The 14,472-nt window shown below is 32.7% G+C and overlaps 1 protein-coding gene across 1 annotated transcript in view; it reads right to left on the bottom strand.

Moving 5' to 3' along the window:
• Positions 1-669: 669 nt before the first annotated feature.
• Positions 670-14,472, bottom strand: part of LOC145260546 (V-type proton ATPase subunit D-like) — a 120,035-nt gene continuing 106,232 nt past the window's right edge. Inside the window, exons 5-7 of the mRNA XM_080118769.1 lie at positions 13,398-13,568; positions 9,092-9,170; positions 670-2,212 (exon numbers count right to left, since the gene is read on the bottom strand). Of these exons, the coding sequence (XP_079974895.1) occupies positions 2,065-2,212; positions 9,092-9,170; positions 13,398-13,568 (398 nt within the window). The 3' untranslated portion in view covers positions 670-2,064. The remainder of the gene's footprint in view (positions 2,213-9,091; positions 9,171-13,397; positions 13,569-14,472) is intronic.

The raw sequence follows: 14,472 nt of genomic DNA, 5'->3' as shown, positions 1-14,472 counted from the left end.
CAATTCTTTTGTAATGAATCAAAGAAAACTCAAAACAATAGTCAAAGTACTCAGTTTTATTTGGTGAAATGGAACTCAACTTCAAAATAAGACCATATAGGCAAGTCTCATTTCTTGTTTAACATAAGCATACAATATCATTCTTTTCTACCTCTAAACACAAATCATTAACTATAAGTTAACCAAAGTATTTGTGCTCATAATGTACAATTAATTTCGTTACTTTATACATAGACATTAGTGACTTGAACTGTATTGTTAATGAATCCAATATGGTGAATAAGTTTTGTTCATGTTATTACTAATTCCACCATGAAACGCGTTTTATTTTGTTCAATCAAGTATTAAACTTGTTTATTCATAATTTTTTTTTTAATATCATCCATAAAAAATGAATTTTTTTTTTTTTTTTTTTTTACACAGTGATCACCACTTATCAAGGCCCGGAAGCCACTCAGGGATAAGGGTTATTGCAAGTACATTACGTTAGTGTGGAGAAGCAAAACCTATTTCAATTTTCAGCTTCCTGTTTCATAATTTATGTGTAGCATTCAAATATAACAGAAATTACAGACGATTATGATAAAGCTTTTCAACTTGAGACTTTTCCAGATCTTATTATACAAAATCTTATACAACAAAAATTTCATTTTCAAATTGACACCAACATTTTAAAAATTTCATTTATTAACTCAGAATTGAAAAACAAATGCTAATTCGATAATTCATCATTTGATAAATTTTGAATTTTAAACACTAGATGCTCTTTCTTCCAAGAGAAGTAACTATGGTCTACAATGATAACTGAAAGAATTTACTTTCTCTTTTGAACTTTTTAAGAGAAAAATCTTTAAAAAATGTTATTCCAGATCCTACAATAAATATCGAAAATTGGCGAGATTGACTAGTCAAAGACATTTTCTTTTTCACACAAACACTTAGTACAAGATCATCCAAAGTTAAATCTTTACAAATGACTTATTTTTTCTATAACTTTTTGAACAGATTTTAACAGTTTCTTTTTTAAATCAAAATGAATAACAATCAAATATTTTATTTCTTATATTTTCTTTTTTTTCAATGTTTGTTTTATGTTGTTGCTCAATATTTTAGAATTTTTAATTTCTATAATAGAGCAAAATGATAAAATTACAAAAATGTCATCAAAAAATTGTGCTGACCTGTTTTACATGTTCATTTCCTTGTACAATCTTGCAAGAAATAATTTTCAGGGTTTTTTTTTTTTGGTAATGTTTCTTATTCAAATTATTTTCAGAACTGAAAATTATTTCAAGAAGAAAAATTGCCAAAAATGTATTCTTATTCATATTGAGTGACCTGGAGTTTCAAGAGAAAATTTACAATCAGAGTTTGAGTCAAGTTAGATGCACACAGAAATTGTGTGAGCAGAAGTTTTAAGGAGCTAACAAGTTTAAAAAGTTGTAGACAGAATCAGTAGAAACCGAAAATCCATAAAAAAAATTGAATGTCAAATTTTACATATGCAGAAGACAGAGACATGTGACATGATGGACAAACATTTCGTCAGAAGCAAGAGGAAGAAAGACTGGTAAAAATGTAGTAGATAATATATCTCTATAATCTGGACAATTTTTAAAAGAGAAAGAAGAACTCTGTATTCTAATCATGTTGAACTATCATCATTAACAAAGTTAAGCCAAGAAATCTTCATTTTCTTATTGTTGAGAAGTTCCATGCAGTATAGTCCTCATCAACAGAACGCCCCCCCCCCCGTCTAAGAAATGATCCGCACTCAACAACAAAGAAGAGCTATAAAACAAAAGATTGCACAGAGAAACATGAAACGTAGATAAAACAGGTAAACAATAAAAAACATCTGTTGCACATTATCATTTTATGTGATATATTTTATCGCATTTATCTGTCTCTTCCCGCCTTCATCTGCACCTACCCCAGGAAAAAAATGATTTTATGGAATGTGCAGTTATGAACAAAAAAAAAAAAAAAAACAATCAACCTATTCGGGTGAAGAAGAGGTGATGGTATCTAAACAATTTGTCCCCCCTCCCCATCCTCCCAGTCTCAGTCAGTAAACAACAAATCCTCATCATGTTCATCTTCGAGAAGATTCGCCGCAGCTCGTATCTCAATTCCTTGCCTCTTCAATTCTGCTTGTGCAGCATCTTTTATTATCTGCAACTTCTTTTTCTTCTCTTGGATTTTCTTTAACCTGAAAAAGACAAGAATAGATTCATTCTTAAAATGTTTCAATTTTTGATTTACATTAAGTTTGATTAATATCAAATTTAACGCAAATCTGAGATATTTGAAATTTTGCATCATTTGAAATCAGTGAAGATTCCTTGAATGTCTATTTCCTTTAAGCTTAAGCTTTCAGACGTTTTCTAGACTCAAAATCATGTACCAAACTTGGTCAAAATCATGTACCAAACTTGGTCAAAATCATGTACCAAACTTGGTCAAAATCATGTACCAAACTTGGTCAAAATCATGTACCAAACTTGGTCAAAATGTGAATAAAAGATTCTAGACATGAAGTTTAATAATTGATTATATCTTCATAAGAAAACATAACAGTGGTTTGGGGAATTAATTTTTATACAAGTTGGAGGGGTATTCTAGTGTATATATATCAAAGAATATACAAGGTGTTTCGAAACTCAATGGTATTGATTGATTGATTGGTTTTACGGCATATCAACCTATGTGGTCATTTAATGCCGGAGTCCTTTTTTTTTTTTTTTTTAACTATTTTTTATTGGGGGGGGGGGGACTTTTTCAGCCTTTCCTCCCTTTTTTTTTTATAAAATTGAACTAGGAAATTAAATGTTATATTTATACATGGATGTGTATATTTGGGTGACTTTAAACTTCCTTAAATTTTCTTATATAAATTTACTTTCCTTAGGTATGCTAGAATATTTGCTGAGTTGACCTTTTCAAAAAGGTCCTTCATATTGCTTTCTGTATAATATAATTTTCTAGTTGGGGCGAAGTCATCACACCCAACTAGGATATGTTTTACTGTGAGTGTCTCCTGGCATGAGATGCACTCTGGTGCCGATTCTCCATTTAGTATATAAGAATGAGTAAAGTTGGTGTGCCCTATGCGCAGCCGAGTCAGTATCACATCTTCTCGGCGTGATCTCTTGATGTCCGGACATCGTTCCTTAAGTTCAGGTTTGATTGAGTATAATTTGCTGCCCTCTTGCTGACTCCACCGCAGTTGCCATTTTTCCTGTATGTATGCTTTTATCTGGGGTCTAAGATCAGTATGTGGAATCTTAAAATTGTCAGTTGGAAGGTGAGAAGATCTTTTTGCAGCTGTATCTGCCCTGTCATTGCCTTTGATCCCCACATGGCTGGGGATCCAGACAAGAATAATGTTTTTAGTGGTTGAAAGGATATTGATTTTTTCTATTAATTTTGTTGTTAGTGGATTTTCTTGTTTTTGATTTTGTATAGATAATAGGACTGATAGAGAATCTGTGAGAATGATGACATTTTTGGTGGTTTCCTCTGAAATTATGTTGAGTGCTAGATCGATAGCTATAGTCTCTGCAGTGAATATAGATGCTTCATTTTGAAGATTTCTCTTCATTGTGGTTTTATGGTACGTTGCTGCACATCCAGTGTGATTGTTGCTTTTAGACCCGTCTGTGTAGATAAAGGTGTAGTCTGAATATCGTAATTTTAAATGTTGAAGTTCATCGTGGTATTCAATAGGGTTTGTGGTAGATTTGGACTTTTTGTTTAGGTTCAGTTTTATTTCTACTTGTTTCATGGTCCATGGGGGTGTTTTAGGCAGTATGAAGTTGTGAATGCTGGAGATTGGAATTTTGGATTCTTCAATGCTTTCCTTCATTCGGAGCCCGAAAGTTTTGATAGTTTTTCCTCTCATGTTGAAGAGTTCTTCATATTTAGGATAGAAGGTACATTGGTATGCAAGGTTGTTTGGGCAAGACTTCAGTTTGAGTAAATATTGAAGGGCTAACTTTTCTCGCCTTAGATCTAGTGGGGGTTCATGTGCTTCCGTGTATAGACTGTTCATGGGGGAGGTTCTGTATGCTCCTAGGGCCAATCTTAGGCCAGTATGGTGAATAGGGTCTAGGCTTTTTATATATGATGTTCGGGTTGATCCATATATGAAACAACCGTAGTCTAGCTTTGAGCGAACTAGTGCTCTGTAAAGTTTAAGGAGGGTTTCCCTGTCTGCACCCCAATCGGTATGTGCTACCACTCTCAAAAGATTTACAGCTTTGTTACATTTTTTTTTCAGATAGTTTATGTGTGGGATGAATGTTAACTTTTTGTCAAATAAAATCCCTAAGAATTTGTACTGGTCAGTAACTGGTATGGGCATTCCTTCCATGGTTAGGACAGGATCATTATGCATGTTCTTTAGTTTGCAGAAATGCATGCATTTCGTTTTTCTTTTGGAGAATCTAAATCCATTCTCTTCCGTCCATCTCATTACTTTGTTTAAGCACAATTGAAGCTTCCTTTCTATTATAGATATATATCTAGATCTACAGCATATTAGGAAGTCATCCACATATAGGGAGCAATCTACCCCAGGGTTAAGGTTTTTTACAATGTTGTTAATTCGGATACTGAACAGGGTCACTGACAGTATACTCCCTTGAGGTACTCCATTCTCTTGTTCCTTCAAGTCCGAGAGAGCTGTGCCAACCTTTATTCTGAACCGTCTATTTTTTTTTAAATTTTCAATAAAAATTGGCATTCTGCCTTTTAGTCCAAGCGCCTTCAGATCCCTTGTAACACCGTACTTCCACACAGTATCGTAGGCTTTTTCCATGTCAAAAAACACTGCTGTTAAATGTTCCTTCCTTACAAAGGCTTCTCTGATGAAGGTTTCAAGTCTGACTATGTGGTCTATTGAACTTCGGTTTTTCCTGAATCCTGTTTGAAATTCTGTAATAAGATTCTCTGTTTCCAGGAACCAGATTAGTCTTTTGTTTATAATCCTTTCCATGGTCTTACAAATGCAGCTTGTTAGAGCTATTGGCCTGAAATTCAATGGATCTGAGACGTTACTTGATTGGGATTGGATGGTTGAGTTTTCAGATTTGGGGATTGGTATTATTGTGGCCTCTTTCCAGGTCTCGGGTACGTTTCCACTGGACCATATAATATTGAAAATTTCAAGTCATTAAGGTTTCTAGAAGTTTTTTAAGGATTTCATATGGAATTTCATCGGGCCCTGTAGCTGTGTCATGGGATTTGGTTAGCGATTCTTTTAATTCAGGCAAGGTAAGAGGTTGGTTGTATTTTTCAGTATTTTGTGATTTAAATAGAATTTTCTTCTTCTCTTCCTTTTCTCTAAACTTTTTGAATTTCTCTGTTTGTCTGTCACATGATGAAATTTTTGATAAATTATCTGCCAGGTTATTGGAAATGTCTTTTTGATCGGTGTATATTTTGTTGTCTTTAGAGATGCGAGATATTAATGTACTACTACACTTTCCTTCTATTTTCCTCATCATGTTCCAAACTGTTTTTGCCTTGGTATTCACATTAATTTTGGATATATAATTTCTCCATGTTGTTCTTTTGGATTCCTTTATGATTCGTCTGGCTTTTGCTCTGTTGTTTTTGAAGAAATCCAGATTTTCGCTTGTTGGGTACTTTTCGAATTTTCTCAAGGCAGCTCGTCGAGCTCTGATGGCTTTTCTGCATTCTTTTGTGAACCAAGGTTTGTTGTGATTGTTGGTTTTGATTGTTTTCGGTATGGTATTATTTGCTATGTTTGTGAGTGTTTTAATGAAGTAGTTCAAATGGTCATCTTCATCTTTCTTTTCGATAATTAATTGGTTTTTGCACTGTTCCTGGAAGTCTTCCCAATCCGCTTTATGTAGGTTCCATTTGGGTGTTTTTTGTTCAGTACTAGTACTTAGACTTTCCAGGATGATTGGGAAATGATCACTCCCACAGGTGTCATTGTGTACTTTCCAATCATAGTCCATATATATGGAAGGATCACATAAGGTAAGGTCAATGGCGGTGGAAGTACCTGTTGCTGGGTACATATAGGTGTAGTTTTGATTATTAAGGAGGCATAGATTATTTTTTTCTTTTCCTTTTTTATTTGTTTCTTTACTTCTCCATATTACATTGTGACTGTTGAGATCTCCTAGTAGAAAAAAGGGTTTAGGGAGTTGTTTTATTAATTGAGTTATCTCAGTTTCGTTGATTGTATCTTTTGGAAGGATGTAGATTGAGCAAAGTGTTATAGTTCTATGTAGAGTCACTGCAACTGCAATTGCTTGCAAGTTTGTGTTTATATTTGTCTTTGAGGGACTTCATTCTTCACGAGTATTGATGTGCCTCCAGAAGCTCTGTCCGTATCTTGTAAGATGTGTAGTGTTTTATGTTGATGGTATTATTTTCTTTCAGAAAGGTCTCCTGCAGACAGACAAGTGCTGGGCTCATATTTGTTATTAATAATGTGAGTTCATTTTGGTTTGCTTTTATCCCTCTGATATTCCATTGTAATATTTTGTTCATCATTTGGAATTGTGTTCAACTTCCATCGTCTCCAATCCCTCAAATCTATTTTCTGTCGGAGTCCCTGTTTGGGATATAGATCGGGATCTTTCTTTTCCCGTTTTTGTTTGTTTTGTTTTTTTGTCTGGGAGGATTTTTGATTCTTTTCTGGCTTGTGATGTGTTTGATGGTTGTTCGGTTGTTTTTGTTGAAATGGTTTGTGGTTTTGTTTCTTTTTGTGGTTCAGTAGTGTCTTTACTTAATATTATCCTTGGATTGGTTGCAGACATTGCACTATTCATTTTCCTCATTTCTTCTAATAGTTCTTTCATTTCCTTTATTAGTTTGCTTAAGACGTCAATTTTCTTGTCAGTTGTATCCGTTACATGTATATGACCATTTTGATTGTTGATTGGAGTAGTTTTTTTAGTTGCATCTGCATATGTTTTAGTTTCAATGATTTTCCTGGCCTCTGGGTAGGATATATTCTTTATATGTTTTAGTTTGGTCACTTCTTTTTTTCTTTTCCATATTTCACAATATCTAGAGCCAGCGCCATGATTTCCAAGGCACACTTGAAATCTTTTCTGCAGTCAATGTGTGGGCCGCTTTCTCCACATCTTCCACACACTGGTAATCGTGTGCACTGATCTTGATGGTGTCCAAACTTCTGGCACTTGAAGCATTGGAGGAGGTTTGGAATATAAATTTCTACATTTATTTTCATATATCCAACTTTCACTTCTTTGGGTATGGTGAGGGAATCAAAAGTTAGTATATATGTATTGGTATCGATTTTCTCACTGTTTTTTTTTATTTGGACTCTACGAACATCTAACACATTCTGTTTCTGTAAGTTTGTCTTGATTTCCTCCAAGGGACAAAGTGCAAGTTCGTGGCTTTTCACAACTCCTTTGCAGGTATTTAGGGTTGGATGTCTGTAGCATTTGACTTTGATGTTTTCAAATAATTTTAGTTTCAATATTTCTTTAGTTTGTTCTTCGTTATGGGTTTCTATTAGTAGGCTACTGTTAAATTGTTTTTTAATAGACTTTGGTTTTAAAGTTTTAAGATTTTTTTCAATTTTAAAAGGTGATAGTTTGCTCAAAGGAGTTTCCTCTATTGATTCTATTACTACGAATGTTGAGTTCCTTGGTTTTATCGTCTCTTCCTCAGAGCTACTGATGTCAGAGACATCAGAGTGGGTTCTCTTTGGGTGGTTGGGTGGTTTTTGGGAAGAATAAGCCATATATTTTGTTTTCTTTTTTCGTCATCTTTGTTCCCCACCCATCTCGGAGTCCTATTTGGGAAGAGCCTGGGGGGAAACCCATTCGCCCAGCCTCCACAGGGATACAATGATGACATAACCGACTTTGGTGGTATCATAATGATTATCTGTTCTCTCTTGATATTGCTATGGGATCTGTAGCAATCCTGAGGGGTTTACAGCCTCGTCATCGATATTCACACCTAATCGATTGACCCTCAGCCACCGCTTTCCATCATATATTAGGGAGTAGGGTTATTTGTGGGAGAGGGGGGGATGTGTTGTGTTAGTAGTGAGTTTTTGGAATGGGCAATATATGGTGGGGCTTGGCGTGACTGGCCGATTGGTCGGATCGGGCCTCTCCGACCGTCCGTCTAGTCGAAGTAAGGGCCAAAGTAATGTGTTACAGTGCCTAAACTTCTAGGTCTAGGTTCGCTCAATCACCAGGATCACGTCCTAAGACATTACAGGTAGCAACCCACGGCTAACTGGTTGCCCCATTGAGGGATTTTTACCCTCTGCAGGGGGGCAGTCGGTTTGTTCTCATGCCCTACTGGCAGGGCAAAAAAAAAAAATAATAATAATAATAATAATTTAATAGAATATATTTGTTTTCTTTTTCTTTTTTTTTTTTTGTTGTTTCTTTTCCTTTTTAAAATCTGTTTCTGTTTAATCCATAGTTGGGACCCTAACAGGTACTACCATTCCGGGTCAGGGTGGACCTGGGAGCAATGGCAATTAAGAGGTGGCTCCACACTCCCCAAGCCCGTAAGCTGGACCTCACCATCGGATGTAGTTTAAGGTCATATCCAGGACCGGGAGCAGGGTAGGAAAAAATAAAATAAAAAGGGGAGGGAGATAGGCTGTTTTTGTTTTTGCAGAACATAATTAAGTTTTACAAAAAAGATCAGAAAACAAAAAAACGTCAATGTAGGTGCATTTCGTCTCAGGAAGTCACAGGGCAGCCTGATCTGGTAGTATCAGCTCAATAGTATAACTTTGGGATTATGTCCTATATGTATAAATCTGTGTAGTTTTAATAATTTTGATTTTCTTTTGTTGTTTATATTTTATATTTGTTTAATGCCTTTTCTTGTGTTTTTTTTTTAGTGTATGTGGCAACAATTTATCCAAATTTATTTCTACATGTGTGATCCTCTCACACGAATCACATATATAGAAATAATAGCAACCGAGGCGTGGATAACAATTTGTGAACTTTAAATGTTTCTGTAATGATTGTGGCATGTATGCCACAAGGTTGGGAATGCAACATATTTGTTGCTAAATCGAATGCAATTAATTTTTACTTACCTGAAGAACTCTTCTCGTTCCCTCTCATCAAGTTCTCCTGTTATATAACTAAGGGTACGTTCAATACGTGGTATGATGACTGAAAGAGAAAATACAAATTTTTAAACCAACATCTTGTGTGTAATTAACTCACGAGTTATGGTTAGTTCTAGTGTTTTATTTAAGATTAGACTGGGTCTAAAATTTTACCTTGAAAATATGGAGGCATTTAACTGTTTCGCTTATTGTAAATTTTGTTTTTGTTTCTTTACCTGCCATTTAGTTTTCGTCAAAGCAAGACCCAATTATAAAGTTTGTGTCTTCTATTCAGCAACGAGAGTGCAACACATTTAAATTCCAGGGTGTTTTTATGTTATTCCAGGGTAAAACCCTATTTGTAGAACAGTATTAGTACGATTTAAACCATAGCTTAGTGGAGATAAAGACATAATTTTCATAAGGATATTAGTCCAAAACTGATCATCAAAAGTTAATTCGTTTTCAAACCAACTTTCTCTAATGTCATAGTGCAGCACATTAATCACTACAGAATTGATTTTTAAAAAGCTTTTACCACAATTTACAGAAAATAAAACAGGTTGGTTTTTCAAAATAATGAAAAAACTGATTTTCTTACATCATGAACTCGACAGAAGTATATGGTAAAGGGCGGCAAGTATTAGCTAAATTTTTTAATATAAAACTGGAACATTACTATATCTGTTAATACATGCTGTTGTGTTTTGATTTGGTCAGGCTAATTATCTTCATTCGCAAGTCTGTTGTTTAGTAGATGAAAACATCATTGTAATGTCTTTCAAAATAAAACATTCTCACTTGTTTTAAACGAGAGTTTTATTTGAAGAGAAAATTATAATACTGACAAAGATTGACACTGCGACCAGTTCTTGAAATCAAGTAAAGATTTGGAATCCGTACAATGAGTGAAAGATTGTTGCCTTTGCAGTAAACGCACACAAAGTAGCAATACACACGAACGATAAAACGCTTTGGATAATTATGGATTTCAAGAGGGTTCTGCTAAAATCGTCATATTTTAAAAACCAGAACACCTTACGTCCTCAAAATACCACCGTTTTGTTCAAAAATGAATATACTTTCAAATAAATTAATAAATAATAATGTACATTATATATTTGAAGAGTTTTAAGCAAATAAAGTGCTAAAAATGTTATCATAAAACAGTGTTTTCGGTAAGATTTTGTAATGACCCCCCTCCTCCGATTTATAAATGGTCGTATCGCATTTTTCTTAAGAATTTCGTCATGAAATTTGGAGATTAACGAGAAGAAATATCACTTTTAATAGATTCAGTTGTCTGAAATTCTTTTGACAGCTCATTTTTTTGTTGTGTTAAAAAAAAAAATAAGGGCTTCAACATGACAAGTTTGGAAAATTTGAAAAAAAAAATTTTCTTTGGACACCCACTGTTAAATAAATCAATCTTTTTACTACATTTATCCGTTAAAAATAAAAATGTAACTAGCTTTCTCTTGTGGTACCGAGCAATTTAAAATCATGATACCTGGAAAAAAATCGTTCTATTTTTAAAAAGTATCTAAAAACGATCTGTAGAAGCAGCAGCTACTATCGCTGATATTACTTTACTGTAAACCAACTTTGTTTTGTTTTGTTTATATTCCAGAACGAATTAAAAATTTAAAAAAATGAAAATATGAATATAAAAAAAAATGTTTAGTTGGAGCTCATATTATCAGAACAAACTAACTAGAGCAATTCGGTTATCAGAATATATAACTTTAAAGCAATCCGGCATTATTTTTGGTTAAATTTTCAAAATATAGTTGAAAAACGAATACGTAACATGTGCACTTTTATCCATTACATTAGTTTTTAATGGTGAATTAAACAGTGTTTTGTTTAAAAAAAAATAAAAATAAAATAAACGAAAATGTGAAATATGATTTTTTTGCTTCATGTGTGCGAGCAGTACGCTCCCCTCCTCAATATATTTTTTTCATCTTTTTATAATTTTTTTCAGCAGATTATAATCAAATGGACACTAATCTATCCAATTTTATATATATATATATATATATATATATATACAAAATCAATATTTAAATATTTGTAGGAGATGCTCAGTTTCTAGTTAAGTTCTTATTTACTTGCCTCCCCACAAGGTCAGTTAATGTGAGGAAAATCCATCTTCCCAAAAAGGGTCAATCTGGATAGAAACAAACAAAAATTGTCTCAGTCATGAAGGATTTCTTCTTCACTGACATGGCAGAAAAGGCATAGTGTATCATCAGAATACTACACTGTGATCTTGGCCTGAAGTCCAGGTAAAGAAATTAAAAAAAAAAAACGTCTTAAACTGGAAAGTTTAACGAAATGTGTCACTCGGACAAGAAATGTAATTGAAAATAAAAACCAAATTTATCGAAAATTTGTAAATGATTTGTTAGCTTTAGCAAAAAATGTTTTTGGATATTTAAATAAGTGGGCAAAAATGCTTAAGTTTTCCAAACGTCATGTTTTCTGTTAGTGACGTCACTTGTTTTAAATGAAATTTATTTTTGTCAGTTTGTCGTAATTCTTGTTAAGTTTCACACCCCTTAAGAATTATGACAAACAAAAATAAATTTCATATTTAAAAGTAATTTGGTGTCTAAAATCTAAAGCTTAACATTTTCAAAAGCCAATAATTATGACGCACTAACCGTAAATATGAGGGTCAAACGCCTTCTTAAAAAAAAAAAAAAATCCCTTAATCCTACCTCTAACCCTAGGTACAAGTGGCAAGCCTCTTCTTAAAACCTTCTTTAGCACTAACAATAACGCTAAGTCGAAGTGGCAAGCTCCTCACCAAAGTTCCTTGATAAGCTACATATAAGTATCTAAAAAAAAAAAAAATCCCTCCTTAAAGAAAAGTGCACCATTTATCACCTATAAAAAAATTAGTCAACTGTTCTAAAACGCTAGAAGGGTCTCGAAATGGTGAATTATTTTACATTACATTTATGTGAAACTAACCCCCACTCTAAATTCTAAATTGTTTTTGTTTTGTTTCTATCAAGTCTTCAGGGTGTTCATACATAATTTTCCTTAGCTCTATCATTAACCCAAAGTCAGAATGGCAACCTCCCCACCCTCTCATAATTGCACAAAGACCCTTCTAAAACCACACATAATCATCTTTAGAAAAAAAAAAAAAAAAAAAGGCACACAGAATTTATCTCTGATAGAAAAAAAAATGGTTAACTGTCCTAAAACGCTAGAATGGCTCAATCATTTTACATTAAATTCTAAAATAATACTTGTTTATCTTTCATTAAAGTTTTTTAAGGTATTCACACGTAATTGCCTACAAAGGTAAAATCGCATATTTTGGAGAGGTGGTCAGATGGGGTAGGGACTTAACAGAAGGTATTAATCTACAATAATACCAAAGAAATATTGCAATATATTAATTTTTAAACAGTCCTAGATTTTGATTTCAGTTATAAAATGCATTACAATTCAGCTTTGAGTTCTTTAAATTGCAGTATATTTATGTGCATTTACTGCAGATTATTTGGAAATTTTCAGTAGTATATTCTAATTCCTTGCACAAAAATACACTTATATGGTAAATTTCATTGCTTAATCTTGTGTTTTAACAAAGATTTAGTATTTTTTACTGAAAAAGTAGTGTAAAAAAAAAAATGTGAAAAAACGCATATTATCTTAAAGAGGGAAAAATATCCAAACATGTGAGGCACAAAAATGGTCATAACTTCCTTAATTTTAATTGGATTTAAAAAATTTAAAAAGATTCGTTCTTAGCTCAGCAAGCTCTTTCTATAGATACCAATATTGAAATATTTTAAGCTATTTCAATTTTTTCATGTGTATTGTAACTTAAAAGCCTGACAGATGCTACCACTCTCAATTATCATCAGAGTGAATCTGGGAGTAATATCAACTGACTCCACAAAGTTCCCAAATTGAAGCATTACCACCAGATGCAGTTTTTTGTGAGACTCAAGACAAGGAAGGGGGGGGGGAATAGAAAGTTGATAGGAGTACAAGATAGGGTTAGTAAACAAATTAAGCTTGGGAGAACAGGGAAAAATGTATTTTGGGGTGGGGTAGAAGCAAACACCTAAGACTGTCATGTCTGGATCAAATTATACCGTTACTATCCAGGTTAAAAAAAACATTCCAAAATGAGGGTCCATGAGATGGATAGATCAATAATATTGAATGATGTCTATCCAATGTAATAGAGGATTAAAAATCTATGTATTATACCCACTCAAAACAACAATTTTTCCCCATTTGATAAAAAAAACAAGATTACCATGTTCTATAGCATTGACACGTCTGTTGGTCAATTTGATTACTTCATCGAGCGTTACAAAAGATGTCTGCAAAGAGGCAAGTTCCACCAAATGTTGGACAGCTTTAGCATAGTTCTTCTTCAGTTTATCAATTTGCTGACCACCTCGAGATAAACCAGTCAGTTCATTACCTGGGAGGAAGAGAGAATTTACAAAACATTTATGTTAGAGAATCAACAAGTCAGATTCTTTTACATACATCATTAAAGTAGTTTTAGCTTTCAAAATTTTTTTTAGGTAATTTTTATTGGATTATTTACATTGATAATATTTTAATAAAATAATCATGAGAATAGTCTGAAAATTATTATTTACATGTTTTATCCAATGTAATTTTAAAATTATTATTTTCACGTTTTATCCAATGTAATTTTAAAATTATTATTTTCACGTTTTATCCAATGTAATTTCAAAATTATTATTTTCACGTTTTATCCAATGTAATTTCAAAATTATTATTTTCACGTTTTATCCAATGTAATTTTAAAATTATTATTTTCACGTTTTATCCAATGTAATTTCAAAATTATTATTTTCACGTTTTATCCAATGTAATTTCAAAATTATTATTTTCACGTTTTATCCAATGTAATTTCAAAATTATTATTTTCACGTTTTATCCAATGTAATTTCAAAATTATTATTTTCACGTTTTATCCAATGTAATTTCAAAATTATTATTTTCACGTTTTATCCAATGTAATATAAAATTATTATTTTCACGTTTTATCCAATGTAATTTCAAAATTATTATTTTCACATTTTATCCAATGTAATTTCAAAATTCTAGATTCCCATGTTGAAAAAGATGCAGCTGAAGAAGATTATATTGGATAAAACAAAAATAACCAAAATGAGAACAGAATTGTTTTGCAATTTTCGGGATGAGGACTGAAAAGTTGTATCATTTGAGAAGTCGAAATAAAATAATATGAAGGTGTTTAAATTTAAAAAATAATATTGATCTTCTTAACAGTAAAGAAAATGCAAAGAAAAAGGAAGAAATTTGTTAGCCATTTCATAATCGTGATTTAT

The sequence above is a fragment of the Euprymna scolopes genome, chromosome 36 (genome assembly GCF_053919585.1).
Source record: "Euprymna scolopes isolate OS-2025 chromosome 36, ASM5391958v1, whole genome shotgun sequence".
NCBI classification, from domain to species: domain Eukaryota; kingdom Metazoa; phylum Mollusca; class Cephalopoda; order Sepiida; family Sepiolidae; genus Euprymna; species Euprymna scolopes.
This window is presented reverse-complemented; position numbering and strand designations above follow the sequence as displayed.